General features: G+C 43.3%; 1 protein-coding gene across 3 annotated transcripts; it reads left to right on the forward strand.

Annotated features, from left to right (window-relative positions):
* The first annotated feature begins 7,923 nt into the window (after positions 1–7,923).
* On the forward strand, positions 7,924–18,908 carry tor2a (torsin family 2, member A). 3 transcript variants are annotated; one of them, XM_045706725.1, is made up of 6 exons: positions 7,924–8,612; positions 9,972–10,237; positions 10,507–10,682; positions 11,228–11,355; positions 11,465–11,581; positions 18,003–18,908. In XM_045706725.1, the coding sequence occupies exons 1-6, from the start codon at positions 8,474–8,476 to the stop codon at positions 18,044–18,046; spliced, it is 870 nt and encodes a 289-aa protein (XP_045562681.1). In that variant the 5' UTR covers positions 7,924–8,473; the 3' UTR covers positions 18,047–18,908. The 3 variants fall into 3 exon arrangements, with proteins under 3 accessions (XP_045562681.1, XP_045562682.1, XP_014027041.1); XM_014171566.2 differs by having other exon boundaries at positions 7,925–8,612; positions 11,465–11,715; XM_045706726.1 differs by lacking the exon at positions 18,003–18,908 and having other exon boundaries at positions 7,924–9,059; positions 11,465–13,603.
* Positions 18,909–19,642: the final 734 nt, after the last annotated feature.

The following is a 19,642-nucleotide window of genomic DNA, read 5'->3' on the forward strand; positions in this document are numbered from 1 at the left end:
AATACAGTAAGGGGATGAGGTAGATAGATGGGCTGTTTACAGATGGGCTATGTACAGGTGCAGTGATCTGTGAGCTGCTCTGACAGCTGGTGCTTAAAGCTAGTGAGGGAGATATGAGTCTCCAGGCTGTCGAGTCTGCCAATAAGAATGTGGTGATTGACAAAAGTCAAAAGCCTTGGCCAGATCAATGAATACGGCTGCACAGTAATGTCTCTTATCGATGGCGGTTATGATGTCGTTTAGGACCTTGAGCGTGGCTGAGGTGCACCCATGACCAGCTCTGAAACCAGATTTCATAGCGGAGAAGGTACGGTGGGATTCGAAATGGTCGGTAATCTGTTTGTTAACTTGGCTTTCAAAGACCTTAGAAAGACAGGGTAGGATATATATAGGTCTATAGCAGTTTGGGTCTAGTGTCACCCCCTTTGAAGAGGGGGATGACCGCGGCAGCTTTCCAATCTTTGGGAATCGCAGACGATACGAAAGAGAGGTTGAACAGGCTAGTAATAGGGGTTGCAACAATTTCGGCAGATCATTTTAGAAAGAGAGGGTCCAGATTGTCTAGCCCGGCTGATTTGTAGGGGTCCAGATTTTGCAGCTCTTTCAGAACATCAGCTATCTGGATTTGGGTGAAGGAGAAATGGTGGGGGCTTTGGCGGGTTGCTGTGGAGGGTGCCGGGCAGTTGACCAGAGTAGGGGTAGCCAGGTGGAAAGCATGGCCAGCCGTAGAGAAATGCTTGTTGAAATTCTGAATTATAGTGGATTTATCGGTGGTAAGTGTTCCCTAGCCTCAGAGCAGTGGGCAGCTGGGAGGAGGTGCTCTTATTCTCCATGGACTTTACAGTGTCCCAGAACTTTTTTAAGTTTGTACTACAGGATGCAAATTACTGTTTGAAAAAGCAAGCCTTAGCTTTCCTAACTGCCTGTGTATATTTGTTCCTAACTTCCCCGAAAAGTTGCATATCACAGGGGCTATTTGATGCTAATGCAGAACGCCACAGGATGTTTTTGTGCTGGTCAAGGCAGACAGGTCTGGAGTGAACCAAGGACTATATCTATTCCTAGATTTTTAAAAAATTGAATGGGGCATGCTTATTTAAGATGGTGAGGAGAGCACTTTTAAAGAATAACCAGGCATCCTCTACTGACGGGATGAGGTCAATGTCATTCCAGGATACCCCGGCCAGGTCGATTAGAAAGGCCTGCTCGCAGAAGTGTTTTAGGGAGCGTTTGACAATGATGAGTGGTGGTCATTTGGTCGCAGACCCATTACGGATGCAGGCAATGAGGCAGTGATCGCTGAGATCTTGATTGAAAACAGCAGAGGTGTATTTGGAGGGCGAGTTAGTTAGGATGATATCTATGAGGGTTCCCGTGTTTACGGATTTGGGGTGGTACCTTGTAGGTTCATTGATTCATTTGTGTGAGATTGAGGGCATCAAGTTTAGATTGTTGGATGGCCGGGGTGTTAAGCATGTCCCAGTTTAGGTCACCTAGCAGCATGAGCTCAGAAGATAGATGGGGGCAATCAATTCACATATGGTGTCGAGGGCACAGCTGGGGGCAGATGGTGGTCTATAGCAAGTGGCAACAGTGAGAGGCTTGTTTCTGGAAAGGTGAATTTTTTGAAGTAGAAGCTCGAATTGTTTGGGTACAGACTTGGATAGTAATACAGAACTCTGCAGGCTATCTTTGCAGTAGATTGCAACACCGCCCCCTTTAGCAGTTCTATCTTGGCAGAAAATATTATAGTTAGGGATGGAGATTTCAGGGTTTATGGTGGTTTTCCTAAGCCAGGATTCAGACACGGTGAAGACATCCGGGTTGGCAGAGTGTGCTAAAGCAGTGAGTAAAAAAAACTTAGTAAGTAGGCTTCTAAGGTTAACATGCATGAAACCAAGGCTTTTACGGTTACAGAAGTCAACAAATGAGAGCCCCTGGGGAGTGGAGATAGGCACTGCAGGTCCTGGATTAACCTCTACATCACCAGAAGAACGGAGGATTAGTAGGATAAGGGTACGGCTAAAGGCTATACGAACTGGCCGTCTAGCACGTTCGGAACAGAGAGTAAAAGGAGCAGGTTTCTGGGCACGATAGCATAGATTCAAGGCATAGTGTACAGACAAAGGTAAGGTAGGAAGTGAGTACATTGGAGGCAAATCTAGGCATTGAGTAATGATGAGAAAGATATAGTCTCTAGAGACGTTTAAACCAGATAATGTCATCGCATATGTAGGAGGTGGAATAACATGGTTGGTTAAGGCATATTGAGCAGGGCTAGAGGCTCTACAGTGAAATAAGACAGTAATCACTAACCAGGACAGTAATGGACGAGGCATATTGATATTAGAGAGAGGCATGCATAGCCAAGTGAACATATGGGTCCAGTGAGTGGTTGGACTGGCTGGGGACACGGCGATTCAGATGAAAATGTTCAGAGTTTGCGGTAGGAATCCAGGGATATGGAGAGAAAAAAATAGGTCCGTTATGCTCTGGTTTGAGTCACGTTGTACAAACTGGCGAGAGCTTTCCGAGCTAAAGGTTAGCTGATGACTGCTAGCAGTGGTTTGCTGACTGATATCTGGTAGGTAGTTAGCTGTCTAGCTTCAGTTGAGTGATTCCAGATCCGAAGTAAATAGAAATACTTTAGAAAAAAAACAGATCCACGCCACATTGGGTGAGGTGGGTTGCAGGAGAGTATTTAGAAGTTAAGGTTTAGGAAACTATTTTAAAAGATATGCGAAGAAAAATATATAAAAGATATATACATGGGATCCGACAGGACAAAGACAAAGACGTCTGACGCCATCTTGGATTTTTTGTGCTGTGGAGCCTCTCTTGTCGTGATGTGGGTTTTGTCCTATATTTATTTTATTTAAAAAAAATGTATCCCAGCCCACGTCCCCGCAGGAGGACTTTTGTCTTCTGGTAGGCCATCATTGTAAATAAGAATTTGTTCTTAACTGACTTTCCTAGTTAAATAAAGGTTAAATAAAACAAAAAATGTTTTTACCTAAACATGCAAAAACCATCAGATATAATTCATAGCAAGCAGTGCACTGAGGTAGTAAGATTTTATTAAATATAACAGATTAACTGGAATGACATTCACTCTCATGCGATGGGTTGCCAAAAATAACTAACTGGAAGCCACACCCCTAATAAGCCACGAATATGACTGTATTGAGGCATTCCACTGTGCTTCTATGGCTACAGTATATGGACCATACTACTGCCTATTTCATTTGTTCATTTACCACAGTCAACACCCCTATATTTTCGGTTTAATTAGCTTTAAAAATGCAAAATGTCCTCTCAGCCTCATGGCAAAATGTGTAGAATAGCATGAGATGAGCTATACAACTTTTTCCTTTCTGCCCCAAAATGTGTAAAATTACAGGAAATGAGCTTTAAAACAGCAACATTTTCTCCCAGCCTCATAGAAAACACACACTTCTTCAGATTATTGTTTGTAATGAAAAGCGCTATATAAAATAAATCAACTACTACTATTCCATTCAAACAATGCAGTTGATCCACAGCCATACACTGGCTCAAATAATTTGATGATGGGACTTAGACAAGTTATAAATGCAACAAGTGCTGATATTGTATCATGTAATAGGCCTAACACTCACAGCTTTCCAAAAATACAAGAATTTAGATATTTATGTTTTGTTTACATATAATTCAGCGGCTATTTATACAGAAAATGTTTTAAAACCTGTATAAACTATATTTATTATTATATGACAATATTTTAGGTTGACAATTTTATTACACAATTTCTGATACATCACATGCCTGACTTTTATTTTCCTGCATAAGTAAAAACAGGAAAAGCATCACCTCTACTGCCAATCATTCATTCCAATTAGACTTGTTTGGATTTCTCCCTGACCATAATGGCTGCCATTGTAATCCATTACATTCTGGAACTTTGTGGGTTTATGACATAGCAGCCCCTCTAGTAACTTAGGGCGCGTTCGCAAATTCACTATGGCTATCTACTCTGATTTCAGAGCACTCTCAACTGAATGTGCCAGAGAGCAGAACAACTGATGAATTGACAGTTGTTCTGCTCGACACCTCCTCCATGCTTCATGGTGGGAGCCACACATGCGGAGATCATCCGTTCATCTACTCTGCGTCTCATAAAGACACAGCGGTTGGAACCAAAAATCTCAAATTTGGACTCATCAGACCAAAGGACAGATTTACACCGGTCTAATGTCCATTGCTCGTGTTTCTTTGCACAAGCAAGCCTCTTCTTATTATTGGTGGCCTTGAGTAGTGGTTTCTTTGCAGCAATTCGACCATGAAGGCCTGATTCACGCAGTCTCCTCTGAACAGTTGATGTTAAGATGTGTCTGTTACTTGAACTCTGTGAAGCATTTATTTGTGTTTTCGTATGTGTCATTATTCTACAATGTGGAAAATAGTTTGTTTTTTTTATCTGAAAAACCCTGCAATGAGTCCAAACTTTTGACTGCTACTGTTTGGACACACCTACTCATTCCAGGGTTTTTCTTTATTTGTACTATTTTCTGCATTGTAGAATAGTGAAGACATCAAAACTATGAAATAACACATATAGAATCCTGTAGTAATCAAAAAAGTGTTAAACAAATCAAAATATATTTTATATTTGAGATTGTTCAAAGTAGCCACCCTTTGCCATGATGACAGCTTTGCACACTTGGCATTCTCTGAACCAGCTTCATGAGGTCGTCAACCTGGAATGCATTTCAATTAACAGGTGTGCCTTGTTAAAAGTTAATTTATGGAATTTATTTCCTTCTTAATGCGTTTGAGCCAATCAGTTGTGTTGTGACAAGGTAGGGGTGGCATTTCTAGATCGAAACCCCGAGCTGACAAGGTAAAAATATGTCGTTCTGCCGTCATTGTAAATAAAAATTGGTTCTTAAATGTCTTGCCTAGTTAAATAAAGGTTAAATAAAAAATATAGAAGTATACCCCAAGGAACCTGAAGGTTCACCCTCTCCAAGTTTATCCCATACTGTATAACCTCAAGCATACCTCGTCTCTCACCTTCCTCCTTGTAAAAAACACTGAGTTTTCTCTACAGGGAACCTAAATCCCCACATTAATGCCCACCACTCTACCTCACCAATTGCTTCCTGTAGCTTCCTGGCTATGTATGGCACATTTCTTCCCCTCTTCCATAACGCCCCATCATCTGCAAATAACGACCTCCCGATATCCGGCTGTACCTGAGAGTAAACATCATTGTTCATGATTGAGAACAGAGGACTGATCACGTTCCCATGCGGTGTACTGTAATCCACCAGGTAGCTGCCTGATAGTGACTTTCCCACCCTCACCTGGATAGACTTTCCAAACATGAAATCCTTTATCCAGTTGTACATTCTTCCTCCTACCCCCATAATATCAAGCTTGATTAACAATCCCTCCTTCCACATCATATCATATGCCTTCTCCACATCAGAAAAGACAGCGACAACAGTCTCCTTGTTCACCTGAGCCTTCCTGACCACTTCTAAGTAGAGCCCTGGGTCCATAGTTCCCCTTCCCTTCCAGAACACACTCTGATGTGGCGATACTAGCCCCCTGCTCTACAGGAAGTAAGTTATCCTCTCCGTAATCATACGTTCCATAATCTTACATACTTGTGATGTTAAAGCTATTGGCCGATAGCTTGTTGGCCTCGTTGGGTCCTTCCCTGGCTTCCGGATTGGTACCACTACTGCCTCCTTATAACTGCCTGGTCATTTTCCCCCCGGAGTAGGGGTAGGCCGGGGTAGGCCATCATTGTAAATAAGAATTTGTTCATAACCAACTTGCCTAGTTAAATAAATATGTTAGTTATGCATCCTTTTCACTATTCTAAATGCCCTGTTCCTACTCCTCAACATTGCCTGTCACTTCTCCGTCCACCATAGGACTGCTTTCCTCCTCCTCCTTAAACTCTTAGGTATAGTCTCAGTAGCTGCCCCCACTAACGCTGTTCTCACCCAGTTATTTATACTATCCACATCCCCTCTCATATCGATCTGAGCCATCACCTGCTAACTCAGCTCCTGAAACTGATCCCACTTTGCCCTTCCAAACACCCACCTGCCTACTCCATCCACTGACATCTCCTCCTCTCTCCAGGCTACTGTGCATACTATGGTATAATGATCACTCCCTACTGTTGACTCCTCCCATTCACAGATTCCTGCCATCGCACTAGATACCAGACTAGATACAGGGAAAGGCAGACTCTTTCCCTGTGGCTACATCAATCCTGGTCCCTCTGCCATCATTCAGGCACACCAGATCTTTCATTTCTATCAGATTTTCCATCACTTGGCCATTTCCATCCATCCGTTTCCCCCCAGAGCGTGTCATGAGCATTAAAATCCCCACACCACATTACCTTACTTCTATCCTGGCCCTCAACCCTCTCCAGCACTTCCAGGTCCAATATCTGACTTTATAGTAGTGCACTACCACTATCACCCCTCCTCTCAACCACATATTCCTGTTCAATACCTCTGCCTAGCATCCTGTAGGGAAGTCCTTGCTTTATGAAGGTGACACATCCCCCCTCCCCCTAGATCTCTGTCCCTACAAACCACTACATATTATGATAAATTCCACATTCAGTTTGAGCCATGTTTCCTGCACACAAATCACATCAGGCTTAGCTGGCATATCTACAATGAAGTGCTTGAACTCCTGGCCATGAGCCAACAGGCTTCGAGCATTCCATTGTAGTACTACCACCATAACTAAGATCCAGTAATACATGACTCCAGCCTCGGCTGATTGAGGTCATCTCAAACCTCTTCGCATGTCAACCCTGTCATACTCAGATGTCTCCCAGCAGCTTTCACTATTAGCTGAATCCTCTCTGTTTTAGACTCTACTTCAGCAGTGCTATTGATAGCTCCTGCTATGAACGTCACCAGCTTTCTCTTATCTATGTATATGTAACCGATGTGAAATGGCTAGCTAGTTAGTGGTGGTGCGCGCTAATAGCGTTTCAATCGGTGACGTCACTCGCTCTGAGACCTTAAGTAGTTATTCTCCTTACTCTGCAAAGGCCGCGGCTTTTGTGGCGTGATGGGTAACGATGCTTCGTGGGGTGTCAGTTGTTGATGTGTGCAGAGGGTCCCTGGTTCAAGCCCAGGTTGGGGCGAGGAGAGGGACGGAAGCTATACTGTTACATATACCATATCGTCTCTCACCTGCCCCGTAATCCCTGGTCTAGATGCTCCTACCCATCTCTCCCTTGAACCTGTATCTCCCTGGACCACCCTCGCTGCCTCAGCAAATGACACTCACTTGTTGCACCTCCACTGCCTGCTTCATAGCCTCACACCCACTATATGGCACACTATGAGCACCCCCACAGCTGCAGCACTTCGGTTGTACACCATCCCCACACTTCCCATACTCATGCTCCCCTCCACACTTGGCACACCAATTTCTCTCTTTACAGGCATTTATAACCTCTGGCATTTATAACATTTTAAGCCCTCACATAATAACTCATATCCTATGGTTACTTTATTTGGCAGTACCCGGTCCTTGAAGTGTAACAGAAGAGGGGCTATCTACCCTAACTCCACCCCTTGTTGCTTGCAATCTTTGAACATCCACTAGAACCCTTCCTCTCAAATTGACCCTTGCCTCTTTAGTGCTGACACTCACAGGCACTCCTGTTATCACCCCTTTAATCCACAGCTTGATCATTCCAGCTGCTCAACACCACCTTACACTTCCCTATTTGTTTCACTCTGAGAGCTCTCTGCGCCATGTCCTTACAGAACACCAACAAGTTCCCATCTGTTAACACTTTAGCATTGACAACTTCCCCAATCAACTATTTTAATCACAGCCGTCAACTTTATCGGACTCATCGCCCCAACTTCCCCTTCCTCCCTAAACTTCAGAATCACTTTATGCTCCTCCTCAACTCCATGCTCCCCTCGCGTCTTTCTTGCCCTTCCTCCGCACTTTCTACCTCCGAAATACCGCTAGCGTTGGAAACTGTTGCTCTCTTCAAACTTATTTTTCTGGCTCCTCTCTGCCTCTTGCTTCCTTTCTAACCATTCGCTCTTTCTTACTTCCTCCTTTATTTGTACCACTATGCTACATACCTGCTTCACTTTCTTCTCTATCACTATCTCCTACCATCTCTAACCCAATCACAGCACACCCGTGCCGAACCGCCGCCATACGGAGTAAAATTTTATATTTTATCAACGATTGATCGCTTTCAAAACAGTCGGAAATCCCTCGCCTTGACAGTACTCGCCGCTCCGGACTTCGTTTATTCAGATGTATTGTGGGAGTTGCTGTTCATGTTAAGCATAATGGTGGTTTGTTTAAATGAATTTAGAAGAAAACAAAACTACAAACGACGACCCCTAGCGGTGACACTTGAACGTTTTGATTGCGTGGCAACAGATTCTCGGCGGTCAGACACATAACCAGCAAGATGGCTGTCAGAAGGGCTGTGATACAGCTGGTTTTGATGGTTTTACTTTATTCTTCCCCCGGCGTCGAATGTTTTTTTAAACGCATCAGCTGCACCATATCCTCTGACTGCAATTGTGATTTTAAACCAAATATACGAGGTAAGAAAACGGAAGCTATGACTAGAAGGGTAGATAGCTAACCAGGTGGTGAGCTGCTCCAGTTTGTTTGTAAGAAGACCCCATGGCTAGAGTTAGCTAGCGAACGAACGTACGTATTGATATTAAATGGTTCTGCAAATGATTAGTTACACTGAGCAAAAACGTACACCCAACATGCAACAATTTCACTGAGTTAAAGTTCATATAAGGAAATCAGTCAATTGAAATGCGTTCTTTAGGCCCTGATTTATGGATTTCATATGACTTGGAATACAGATATGTATTTTGCCTTATGCAGCGTAACACATCTTTGCATAGAGTTGATTGTGGCCAGTGGAATGTTGTCCCACTCCTTTTCAATGGCTGTGCAAAGTTGCTGGATATTTGCAGGAACTGGAACATGACGATCCAGAGCATCCCACATATGATCAATGGGTGACATGTCTGGTGAGTATGGACAAACTGGGACATTTTCAAGCTTCCAGGAATTGTGTACAGATCCTTGTGACATGAGCTGTACATTATCATGAGATGATGGTGGTGGATGAATGGCACGACAATGGGCCTCAGGATCTCGTCACGGTATCTCATAATGCAATTATGTTCGTTGTCTGCAGTTTATGCCTGCCCATACCATAACCCCACCGCCACCATGGGGCACTCTGTCCACAGCGTTGACATCAGCAAACCGCTCTCCCACACGACGCCATACACGCTGTCTGCGATAAGCTTTTTGTGCGTATGGAAAATTGCTGGGATATTTAATTTCAGCTCATGAAACATGGGACCAACACTTTACATGTTGCATTTATATTTTTGTTCAGTATAGTTAAAACAAGTTTGATTCTTTATAATAAAGTTAGCTAGCAAGCTAATTATATTTGACTGTTAGGCTAGTTAGCGCTGGTTCATCGTGCGACAACAACGAGTTTCTTCTGCGCTGTGTCACTTTACGTGTATCATTTTTGGTAAGTTCCGAAACTATATTGATGCCAGCCAATAAACAAAATTGGGGAAACAAATCCTCTAGCTATGAAAGATTACTTGGAAAGTGAGAGCGCAGAGGCAACCCGTTATTGTCGCGCGATGGATCAGAGCAAGCTAGCTTGCCAGCTGTCTTAGATGTTTCTTGTTAGCTAGCTTGCAAACAGACTACACTCACAGATGAAAGGGGAAGGAAACCTTTCAAAGGGGTTATTATAATCTTTGCTTGACTGTTCCCTCACATATCTGCGCATGCCAAGGTTTTTTGTTGTTGTAGCCCTGCTGTCATACTGAAATCATGGCAAGTTTGTTGGTCTTGATCTAACTACATTTTGTTAGTCCAACACCTTCATCTCTGCAAATCTATCTTCCCAGGTTTGGAATGGGATCTGTATAAGAATCTCTACGGACAGCATCTGGCCCAGGACACGGTGTCAGAAGAGGTGGCAAACTTCCTTCAGAAGGAGAGTCCAGACCGACCCCTCGTCCTGTCCTTCCATGGGGGGTCAGGGACGGGCAAGACTCTGGTCAGCGCCATGTTGGGGAGACACCTGTATGGCACGGCTATGGGCAGCCCCTACATCCATCAGTTTGTGCCAACACTACACTTCCCCTCGCCTGACCGCGTCCAACAGTACAGGGTAGCGCATCTCTTCCAACTTGGACCACAGAGTATCATGTACTGCTTAGTGCTCACACATACACACCTTTGCAATACCTACTGTTTGAGACACTACTATTCCACTATGATCAGCTTGATGTGCACTTGTCAAGTCACAGCTTAATGTTGTAACCACAACCTTTCCTGCATTTTGTATGTCTGAGCCATTACCTTGTGAAATGTTATTTTCATGCATTGCTAAGTGGTTCTGACCCCCACTCTTTCTCTTTCCTCCCTGTTGACCCTTAGCTGGAGCTGAAGGACTGGGTGCAGGGGAATTTGACAGCCTGTGCCCGCTCCATATTCATCTTTGATGAGATGGAGAACATGCCCCCGGGGGTCATCGACATCCTGAAGCCCTTCCTCGGGCCCTCACACACCGTGTTCGGCACCAACTACCGCAAGGCCATCTACATCTTCATCAGGTAGCGGCTGGCTGACGTAGATGGCCCTGTGGTAGTTGACTGAATATCTATCTCACGGTTACTGTAAATATCCTACGTTTGAAGGTTTGGATGTTGAACTATCATTGTGCTTTTTAGTAGATCGATCCCCTGTAGAGTTCCTGTATTCCTAGCCATTGTCCAGGGAATTTGACAATACTACTGCAGTTCAGTCTAGAAGTGTTAATTTAGTGCCCTGAGAGGGTGATTCTGTGAGAGGTCTGGTTATTGCTCTAACAACAGGAGCATATCATGTAGGTTGTAGAAATCATTTGTATCACAAAGCCCCTGTTATGAGGTTATGAGTTAGCGTCCACTGTTATTTGGTTCTGAAATGGAAGTGCTTATAAGCTGGACTTCAGTGTGTGTGTGTCTCACCTCATCAGGATCACTTGCACTGTCCATCAGGACTTTTATCTGGTACAGGAGCTTGCCTGCTATTTGCTGGTGGATACTACTAAGCAATGTGTCTGTGTTTGTTTGTTTTGTGATGAGTGTGACTGACTGGCTGTATTTTGTGGCTGCAGCACCATTGGGGAGGAGGTGATTAACCGAATGGCCCTGGAGACCCGACAGGCTGGCAAGGAGAGAGAGGAGATCAGGCTGGTGGATCTGGAGGACGCCATCTCTCAGGCAGTGTTCAATAACAGCAGAAGTAAGAGCCTAATTGACTTATCAATCAACAGCCCCATTCATTTAGAATACACCCGTTCTAAAGTTTTACGTTCTAACAGTTCTGAACAGCCGTGTCTTTCTCCCCCCAGGTGGATTCTTCCATTCCAGCATCATCCAGGAGAAGCTGTTGACCAGCTTTGTGCCCTTCCTGCCCCTGGGCAGACGCCATGTGGAGCGCTGTGCCCGCAGAGAGCTCTGCCAACGGGGTGAGTGCCAGCGCACCGATGTGGTGGAGGCAGTAGGGGGAGCCGTTGTCTACATGCCCGAGCAGGGACAACACTTCTCCAGCAAGGGCTGTAAATCTGTGCCGGCCAAAGTCAACCTCTTCCTATGAGTTAAGGTGAAAGCCTTTTTTAATTGTTAGAATTGTGCCCAGAGCCTCAAACTGATTAGGGTGGATTTTATCAGACAGTGAACTGAACTGTTTCTCAATGAAGATCATCTATATATCCACACTACAAACAGGAGAAGATTGATTGTATTCAAAGAGGCATGTAGACATTTGAGGCGGTCTGCACACACAAGGTCAGAGATGCAAAGGCAGAAACATTAACATTGATCACATTTTTACTGTGAATCTCTAGTGATTGTATCCTCCGGCCCGGATTCAGTTCAGAAACAGTGGGATAGATGTTCTGCAGTGTCCGGAACCGAGAGCTAGCCTCTACCTCCAATCCAACAACCTTTCCTTTAAACAGAAAAGTGCATCATTGAAGTTCTGACTGTAGTGTGGTCGTAGGGGAATGCATCATGTTTTCACAATGTTCATTATTGCTACTAGCTAACCCTGGTTGAAAGGAGACTGGTCACTAAATGTTGTCAAAAATGAACCAGTGATCTGTGACTTCATTCAGGAATGTGTTATTCCTCCAATAGGAATAGACTCTTCCAGGGAAGTATAACGCTGACCAAAAAGGCAGGCCATATTTTAAGGGGAAAGTAAGAGGTAATGTTAATAAGGGGTAGTTTGGGATTTTGGCAATCAGGCCCATTATCTACAGTCAGATGAATTTGTGGTTATGTTAGCATTGCATTGTGTCATATGTCCTTATCTACCAGGTTTTGTTAAATTGAAACAATCTGTCATTACTTGAAAGTTGAACGATCAAGCGTTATCATGGTGGGATGACCAGGTGACTAGGAGCAGAGATGGTGTGCTCCTCTTGCCACTAGGTGGCAGTAAAGGCTCTTTTGATAGCCAAGGAGACAGAATAGAACATCTCAAGAGTCTTTCATTGAAGATTATTCTTTTAATCACTGTTTTTAAGAATCTTTGTCGGAATATTTGTTGATGAAAAGAGAAACAAAGAATTGAGAAATGTTGGTTTGAAATAATAATATATATATATTGTTTGGATGATGCCCTAGAAGTTCAATTTACAATGAAATAGCCTAAATAATATTTAGAGTACTTAGGCATTCTTTGAATTAGGACATACAGAAAAACAATGTCAGTTTACTTTTTACATTTTTGTTTGATGCATTTTGATATGCTGTTGAAAAATGCATATGCCTTTAATTTTACTGATACATAACAAACTGTAAATCTAAATATGTGTTATTTACTTTACAAACTTGTTTTGGACAGAGGGAGTTTGTTCTTTCATAGTAATCTCTGAACAGCAGGCTGTGTAGGTTGTCAATCATTGTTTGCTGGTGGAAGTGGGATAATCAAAGGGTTGCCTTCTTTATACTTGAACTAATGTTTATATAATTTGCACTATTAAGAACAGAGCAGAAAATATCTTACCTTCGCTTGTCTGTATATTTATTAGGAAATGTAATTGTTAAAAAAAAAAAAAATGTTTTAGTTTAAGGTTCCTCCAAAATCAGTTATCAAAGTTAATAGCCTTGGTTTCTTTATCAGTTATTTTACCATTTTGCTTTTGGGAATTGAAACTTTCATCAAGTTTTATAGAAATCTATATAGTGTTGTCCCTTCTTAAAATGCCTCCGGAGAAAGCTTTACACCAACAACAGATTGAAGTAGTTAGGTTGTGACTGTCTAACCCACGTTTGTCCACCGTATCTGGATATTTGTGTCAAGCATGTATTTGATAAAAATGCTGTTTGTCTAATCCTACAGTGGACAGTGTGCACCTGACTGAAACTAAACACGTCCAGAAGTGCGAAAAGGCAGACCAGAAAGCAAGCGTTGACAAAGACCGATTTGCGGTCGAAACGTGTCGGCTTTTTCATAAATAAAAGAGCACCTATGCATTAGAAAACTTTTGTTGCGGCCTTTTTGGGAGATGCCCTCACCTTTTCTTTTTGGGAATATCCAGAACTGCATTTGAACAAAAGTGTCCATTGTCTTGTCAGTCTCAACCTTTGTTTCATATGTATTTATAAGTTGTTACCCATCAATTTTAATTCCAGTAACCCTGACTCTGGCAAAACCAACTATTAGCTGAAAGATTAGTGCTTTCTCAAAGTATTCACACCCCTTGACTTTTTACACATTTTGTTGTTACAAAGTAGGATTAAAATGTATTTAATTGTTTGTTTTTTTTGTCAAAGTTTTACACAAAATGATCTAATATCAAAATAATCTAATATCAAAGTGGAGGAGAAAATCGAACATTTTGTAGAACAAAAATAATGAAAAATGAAACCCTAATAATATACAACCCCCTGAGTAAATACATGTTAGAATCACCTTTGTCAGCAATTTACAGCTGTTAGTCTTTCTGGTTACATCTCTAAGAGCTTTGCACACCTGGATTGTACAATATTCTTCAAGCTCTGTCAAGTTGGTTGTTGTTGATTGCTAGAGAGCCATTTTCAAGTCTTGCCATAGATTTTGAAGCCAATTTAAGTCTGTAACTAGGTCACTCGGGAACATTCAATGTCGTCTTGGTAAGCAACTCCAGTGTATATTTGGCCTCGTGTTTTAGGTTATTGACTTGCTCAAAGGTGAATTTGTCTCAGTGTCTGTTGGAAAGCAGACTGAACCAGGTTTTTTTTTTTGTGCTTAGCTCTATTCCATTTATTTTTTTATCATAAAACAACTCACTAGTCCTTGCCAATGACAAGCATACCCATAACATGATGCAGCGACCCCCATGCTTGAAAATATGAAGTGGTAATCAGTGATCTGTTGAATTTGCATTAATTTACTGCAAACAGGATGCATGTTTTGGAAACATGTTTTATTCTGTAGTCTTCCTTTTTCACTCTGTCAATTGGGTTAGTATTGTGGAGTAACTTCAATGTTGTACTACTCCCTTCACAGAACAGCGCAAACTGGCTCTAACCAGAATAGAAAGAGTGGGATGCCCCGGTACACAACTGAGCAAGAGTTTGAGAAAATAGTTTGAGAAACAGACACCTTAGAAGTCCTCAACTGGCAGCTTCATTAAATAGTACCCGCAAAACACCAGTCTCAACGTCAACAGTGAAGTGGCGACTCCGGGATGCAGGCTTTCTAGACACAGTTCCTCTGTCCAGTGTCTGTGTTCTTTTGCCAGGCTTTTCCTTTGCAGCTCTGCCTAGAAGGCCAGCATCTTGGAGTCGCCTCTTCACTGTTGACGTTGAGACTGGTGTTTTGCGAGTACTATTTAATGAAGCTGTCGGTTGAGGACTTGTGAGGCATCTGTTTCTTAATGGTTTCTCCACAGGAAATGAACAGGTGTCAGAGGTTCTGTTGGTGTTTGTATATGTGTGTGCGTTCATGGCTGTGAATGAGAGATGCCAGAGAAGAAATATAAGCACTGCCACTAGACTTACCTATAGTTTGTCTTGTCGAGCACAACTCTTCTCCAATAAGACCAACAACTTGTGTACTCACAACATTTGGAGACCCTTGTCTTAAGACCTTTCAGACTTCCTCACATATATGCCACTTCTCTCCATCCAGCCCTACTGTGATGACTTCATTACCCCTTCCACCCCTCACTCCCCACTCCCTGTCAGTGAAGAAGATTAGGGGCCTAAAGGGTCACTGTTCTGAGTGGCCTCTTCACCCAAGCTGAAGTAAAGGATAGGGTTTTCTGTATCGCCATCCCTGGCCCCCCGTCCCCCTCCAACACTCCTGGCCTGACCTCTGGGCCTGTTGGGGCCTGCATTCACACGCTCCTCTAGGACAGATGGACCAGCCTGGGCCCCGGCCTCCAGCCAGACCCTCTGTATGGCCATCTCTTCCCTCTGCTTCTCCGTCACAAATTGGGTTTAAAAAAGGCACTGCACCACCTCCCTCACTCCCCCATTCCTTGGGCAACAATGGGCCACCCCAACCCCTCTCCTCCCCCTCAACATCTGGGAGTGCCCCTCTGTGTCCTTATTCTTTCTCTAACCGCTCCATTATTGGCTTTCTTTCACTTGTAAATGTGGCCAGCGATACTTCTGATGGGTCTTTTATCCACATGGCCGGGGTCAGAGGAGAGGATGGGGGGTTGGAGAGGATGGGGGGGGTGGAGAGGATGGGGGGGTGGAGTAGGGTGGGCCAGAGTGGAGGGACAATTGCAACAAAGAGTTAAATCCTTTTTTGTGTGCAATCATTTGGGACTGTTGGCAAACCAAACTCTTGCTGCAAGACATTGCAGAGAGAAGCCACAGGACAAGACTTTGGTTTTCATGGACACTTGCTATGTCACTAGCATTACGACCGATGGAGTATGAGTGTAGCGTGATCCCATTGGTCTTATTTGAAACCATTGTGAATCTACTATTGTCGTTTCCTATCAATTACTAAATGTGCTATTCAATCATATGGCTACAGTTATTTTTCTATTTGTACATATTTGAGTGTGATACTTAGTGTTGAAATAACCTGCTCCACTTGTTAAAGAGGGGTAGAATGTGTCTGGCAGATTCTCCCTGTGTGGGGTCATGTTGCAGGTGAGTACAGGTAGGGAGGGAGGTGGAACAGCCACCGTGGTGTCATGACTTGGTCGGTGTAGTGTGGGATTCTGTTATTTTAGCTTCCATTCTGACCTCAACAAAAACCCTTGCACACAACAAAAAGGTGGTCTCTGTGGCATTAGTCTCCACGACAACAGGTGGACAAAGGGGGGAGAGGTGGGGGGAATGTGGGGTGACGGTTAGAGGTAGGGTGGGGGTGAGGTGACCTTGGCCTTTATGTGGTCAGATGGAGTGTGAGAGCCACTGGCCTGGTGGGTTTAGGGAAGAGGAGGAATAATATCATGACACCTCTCATTCTCTTCCAACTTAGAATAATTAATGACAACACTAACCCCTCTCTCTCTCCACACACATCCCCCTTCCCAAACCCCCCACTGTGCTCACACACACCACTCCTGACCTCTATAGGCCTACTGCTGCTCAAACACTTTGACATGGTCACTTTCCCAACAATGTTGATTGATGAATGACTATTCCCACCCACGCATTATGGTAATGCTGCTGATTATGCAAAGGAACGTGACACTTTTGAACTGCCATGTTAGTGGACTAATGCTGCTAAAAGTAGAAACGGCTGCATCCCACTTTAGGTTTTAAATCCTTTCTGTTTCTGCTTGTGTTAAAGTTTCTAGACATGTTGATTTAAAGGACATCTACATCACAGGAGGCTGCTGAGGGGAGGACGGCTCATAATAATGACCGGAACGGCGCAAATGGAATGGCATCAAACACCTGGAAACCATGTGTTTGTATTTGATACTATTCCACTGATTCCGCTCCAGTCATTACCACGAACCCGTTCTCCCCAATGAAGGTGCCACCAACCTCCTGTGATACATTACGGTGTATTAATTGTGTCTTATTTAAACAATTCTGAACATTAGATTGGATGTTGATGACACAGGTAATTAAAAGAGATTGCTTCTCTTTCTATCCCTCAATATACAATCTCCCTCAATTGGTGTCGCTCAAAAAAACTAAGAGCATAATGGCTGTCATTAGAGCCAATCAACTATGTCATCCCTCTGTCAGAGCTGGACTATAGACAGTGTATGTCTGTAACTGACTCCATGGAGAGGTGGAACAATGATGCAGTGTGGAGAGGGATATTAGATAGTCACTGTTCACAGAGACAACAGAGCAGGGTTCCTCTTTGGTGATGGTGGTGGGGATGGAGGGGGCTCTGTGAGTGGTCAGTGTGCTTCAGCGATGGCTCCGGACACCTCAGACATCTCTCACTCAGTCACCGGTCACACGCCTGCCCGCTGCTACTGACAGAACTAGGAGAGGGCTAGTGGTGCTAGCCTGATTGTGCAGTGCAGCCGTGCAACTATGACATGTATGCGGATGGACACAGACACACGTATAGAATAGCTGCATATTACACACCTCATACAAGACAAGCTTACTAAAGACTGTTCTCTTATTGTTTGTCCATCTCTTCAGAGCGTACCACCACAGAGCAAACTGGCTTGATCCAGTATATCAGATAGTGATGACATTTCCGGGGGGTGGCAGACGCGGGGTACATCATCCTATGGATATCTGCAGTCCCTGCCTCCCTCAGCTCTGTCATCACTAGGCTGCTGTGGTGGTATGCATCTCAGACTACGTAAGAATGCAAGGGGGTTATTTGAAGACGAGGCGTGTACACAGTGTTATTACCTGGTGGTCTCCCTCGCTCGTTCTCTCTCAAGATACGTTATTGTGCCACAATCTATGTGTTGTATAAGTGAGGATCTAAGAAAAGCCTTGGGGTTTCAGGTTGTCCGTGGCGTACCATGCCCAGCCCAGCGGAGTCCATGTGACCAGACAGTGGATAATGTAATGCTCCCACGCCTCTCCGCCGTACCCTGCTCTTACACAGTGGTGTTGTCGTCCATGGTCACGTGACTGGGGTGTCAAAGGGACATAAGGAAGGAAATGACTGACCCGGGTCAGAACGAAGGCTGCTATAGTATCAGCTGTGTGTATTGAATGTATATGGAACCTGATGATCCAGCAATGGAGGTCATTGTTTAAAGCAGAACAGTGATTAGATAAACAATACATCTCACACATCTTTTATCTTCTTATTTCCCCCCACAATCAGTCAATCATGCACTCCCTGTCCGTACATCATCCTATAAACATACTACCAGCTTATATGGAATGCAAAGTCAAATCACTGCTTTTCTCTGCCGTACAGTAGTAACCCCGACCAGGTTGGATATTGATAAATACCTAGTTTAACCAAAGCAGTTTGCGGCTATTTTATGTTGGACTGTGTCTATCTCATTACAATGACGGGTTTAACAGAGGCTGGGTTCAGACCTCCCAAACACACTGCTGTTGATCTGTAGACAGGAGGCAACATACAGTAATGGATGGATATCAGATCATAATCCCAGTCATTCGATGGCCTCTTCAATATATTTTACCCCATTTCTTATCAATACACACTGATCACTAAGAATGCTTGTGCAATATAATTAACTGTGTCAAAATATGCACTTTTATGTTTATTTTATCCTTTGCTGTGTAAGATTTAAATCTGAAAGATTCAGACTTGAGGCTGTTGGTGGGAGGTTTTTAGAGCTGCTTGTTCGGTGGGAGTGAGAGGACCACACGTTGGTCTTTACTTTTCTCTTATGTCATGTGTAAATGGAATAAAGAAATATATTTGCTGGATCACACCCATTTACCAGAGACACAGCTTAGAATATATATCCTCACATTTGCTCTCCATGCTAACAAGAGGCATTAGAGAAAAGTCTGGTGAAGGAATTACTGAGAGCAGTACCTATCAGAACTGAGATGATATTGTGATGGAAAAAGAAAGCGAATAGATCCCCAAGCTACTGCTAGGGAGTAAAATCCATGGTTGGTTATCCCATACTGGAGACTTGGAAGCAATTCCATACTGACATCTCTGATTAGAGCAACTATATAAATGCTTTCTTGGTTTTAGTTTAAAGCATATTTCTGTTCATACTAATAATGCAGTTATGCAGTAACTTCCTAGGTCTTATCGTGAACGTTTGAAGATGTTATAAAGCTGAATGGTTGAGATGGAAATGTCCAAAGAAGAATGAAAAATAATAGTAAATAATGTTTTACAAAGCACTGCCCCTGTGACAAAAACATTTCAAAAGGTCAAATCCAACGACTGGTCTAAGCAAAGATAAAATTGCAATTTAGGGCTCTATTCAATCAGTTTGCAGAAGTTCAGCATTGCAGCGTGATTGAAATTTAAAGGCAATGTTCCCGCGTTAGCAGAGACTGCATAAACGCTGCATATGTCGGCTCAATCAGAAATTACCTTTACATTTATATTGCACGCTTCACCGATACAGATTGAATAGAGCTTTGAAATAAAATATCTGAAAATAAAAAATAAACTCCTTGTAATATCACTAACAATT

Source organism: Salmo salar, chromosome ssa24, assembly GCF_905237065.1.
Source record: "Salmo salar chromosome ssa24, Ssal_v3.1, whole genome shotgun sequence".
NCBI classification, from domain to species: domain Eukaryota; kingdom Metazoa; phylum Chordata; class Actinopteri; order Salmoniformes; family Salmonidae; genus Salmo; species Salmo salar.

Coding starts and splice junctions, on each gene's coding strand:
- tor2a (XM_014171566.2), top strand. CDS start 8,474: ATGGCTGTCAGAAGGGCTGTGATACAGCTGGTTTTGATGGTTTTACTT. Junction 10,238..10,506: donor ACCGCGTCCAACAGTACAGG/GTAGCGCATCTC, acceptor GTTGACCCTTAG/CTGGAGCTGAAGGACTGGGT. Junction 10,683..11,227: donor GCCATCTACATCTTCATCAG/GTAGCGGCTGGC, acceptor TTGTGGCTGCAG/CACCATTGGGGAGGAGGTGA.